Source organism: Cyprinodon variegatus, unplaced genomic scaffold (assembly GCF_000732505.1).
Source record: "Cyprinodon variegatus isolate N-32 unplaced genomic scaffold, C_variegatus-1.0 Scaffold565, whole genome shotgun sequence".
NCBI classification, from domain to species: Eukaryota; Metazoa; Chordata; class Actinopteri; order Cyprinodontiformes; family Cyprinodontidae; genus Cyprinodon; species Cyprinodon variegatus.
In genome coordinates this window covers 359529-361151 of record NW_015151018.1, presented here as the reverse complement: position 1 = coordinate 361151, position 1623 = coordinate 359529, and the positions used below count along the sequence as shown (strand labels likewise).

General features: G+C 37.4%; 1 protein-coding gene across 1 annotated transcript in view; it reads right to left on the bottom strand.

Annotated features, from left to right (window-relative positions):
- Positions 1 to 1623, bottom strand: part of plcl1 (phospholipase C like 1) — a 189099-nt gene that overhangs the window by 8241 nt on the left and 179235 nt on the right. Inside the window, exon 10 of the mRNA XM_015391938.1 lies at positions 3 to 62. Within this exon, the coding sequence (XP_015247424.1) occupies positions 3 to 62 (60 nt within the window). The remainder of the gene's footprint in view (positions 1 to 2; positions 63 to 1623) is intronic.

Genomic DNA, 1623 nt, shown 5'->3' with positions numbered 1-1623 from the left:
TGGTCGATCCTCTCCTGAACAACATCTGCGTTCTCAATCAGATGTTTCTGGGCAGTGATCATCTGTAAGGAATGATTTGGATGTTAGGTTAAGGATCTGGCTTTATGGGTCAACAGCAGAGGCGTAGCCAGAACATTTTTATAGGGGTTCCCAGGCAATAACCAATGAACACTGAGGGGCGGCCCAAAGCGGACAGGCGCCAGAACCTCAGGGTCAATATATGCTGTTCCAACAGCAAAATTAACGAGAAAAACATCAATATTGTCAAAATAAGACAAACTATACTTTACTACAGCCTTTGCTAACAATCTTACGCATATATTTAAACATCAAGGGAAGGTCTGGGGTTAACATCTTTTCCATGGTCATTACTTACCTACTTTGATCAATAATCATTCTGCATAAAACTGATATTTATAAGTTCTATATCTACATAAACTGAATATTTGATAAGTTTTTATTAAAACGGTTATTTATCTATTTCACTGAAGACTCCTAGACTCCTCTTTACCTCATATAACACAAAATCTAGTTCTGAAAAGAGCACAAATTCTATACTTATCGTCTTTAATGTTGATGTCAATAATTAACCACAAAAAATTTAAATGTTTTGATATTCCACTTCAGAGTATTACTGCTGCCACCATCTGTATTGGAGGCAAAAAATGGTAGGGGTGGCCAATGATTGGCCCCCTATCTAGCTCTCAGGGAAGTGAAAACGATGGTTTGTAAAGCATGTGTGAAATACTTTTTTATTAAGCTGTTTCTTTGCTGAGAGAATGTGTGCAACACGTATGCGGAAGTTACGTCCCGTCCTCCATTCCCACCACTTTTTGGTGCTGCTTGAGTGGGAAATGGGGGGGGTGTTCAAATTCACGGGCTGCTTTGAAGGATAGATTCGAAGGCCGATTACTACATAGCGCGGCGCCGAGGTCTGGTCGGATCGGAAGATTCCTCGTTATTCGGCCTACAAATGCGTCCTTTTTGCCCGATTGAAGGACGGTCCAGTGTATCCTATCTAGCCTCAGTTATCCCAGGATTCATTGCAAATCGAACCAAACTGGCTGCTCCGTGATCAGGTGAAAAAGGGAAATGGCGCCGATCAGTGGTGAATATTGGAAGTTCAGTTTAATATAATCCAGTCTGTGAATAGTTCCGTCTAAAATGAATGAGAATAGTTGTTTTAATGGTTATTATGTCGCAGATATGTGGCATTAATGACTAATTTATCTAAAGTTTTTATCTGTTACTGTGTAAATGGGTTTGGCTGTAATTTAAGGACAGATTCTAATATATCTGCAGACTGGGGACTATAACTCTGATAGGATTTTTTTTTTTTTTATTGCTATTTTGCACAATTTGCTTTACTAAGTATTTTTTGTTGTTGAATATGAGAGATTATGCAGATACTGTATATTTTTTTAGAAACACATTGCTTTGATTTTTTTATATCTTTCTATCCCTTTTATAGACTAGAACAGAAAATCCCTTCATTGTCCCACAATGAGGAAATTCTGGTGTTTTCAGCAGCAAAAAGAGTATTTAAAAAAATGGTCACACAAATATGGACCTTAGAAAAATGTAAATGTAAGAATAACACAATATTTTAATGGTTAAGAGATA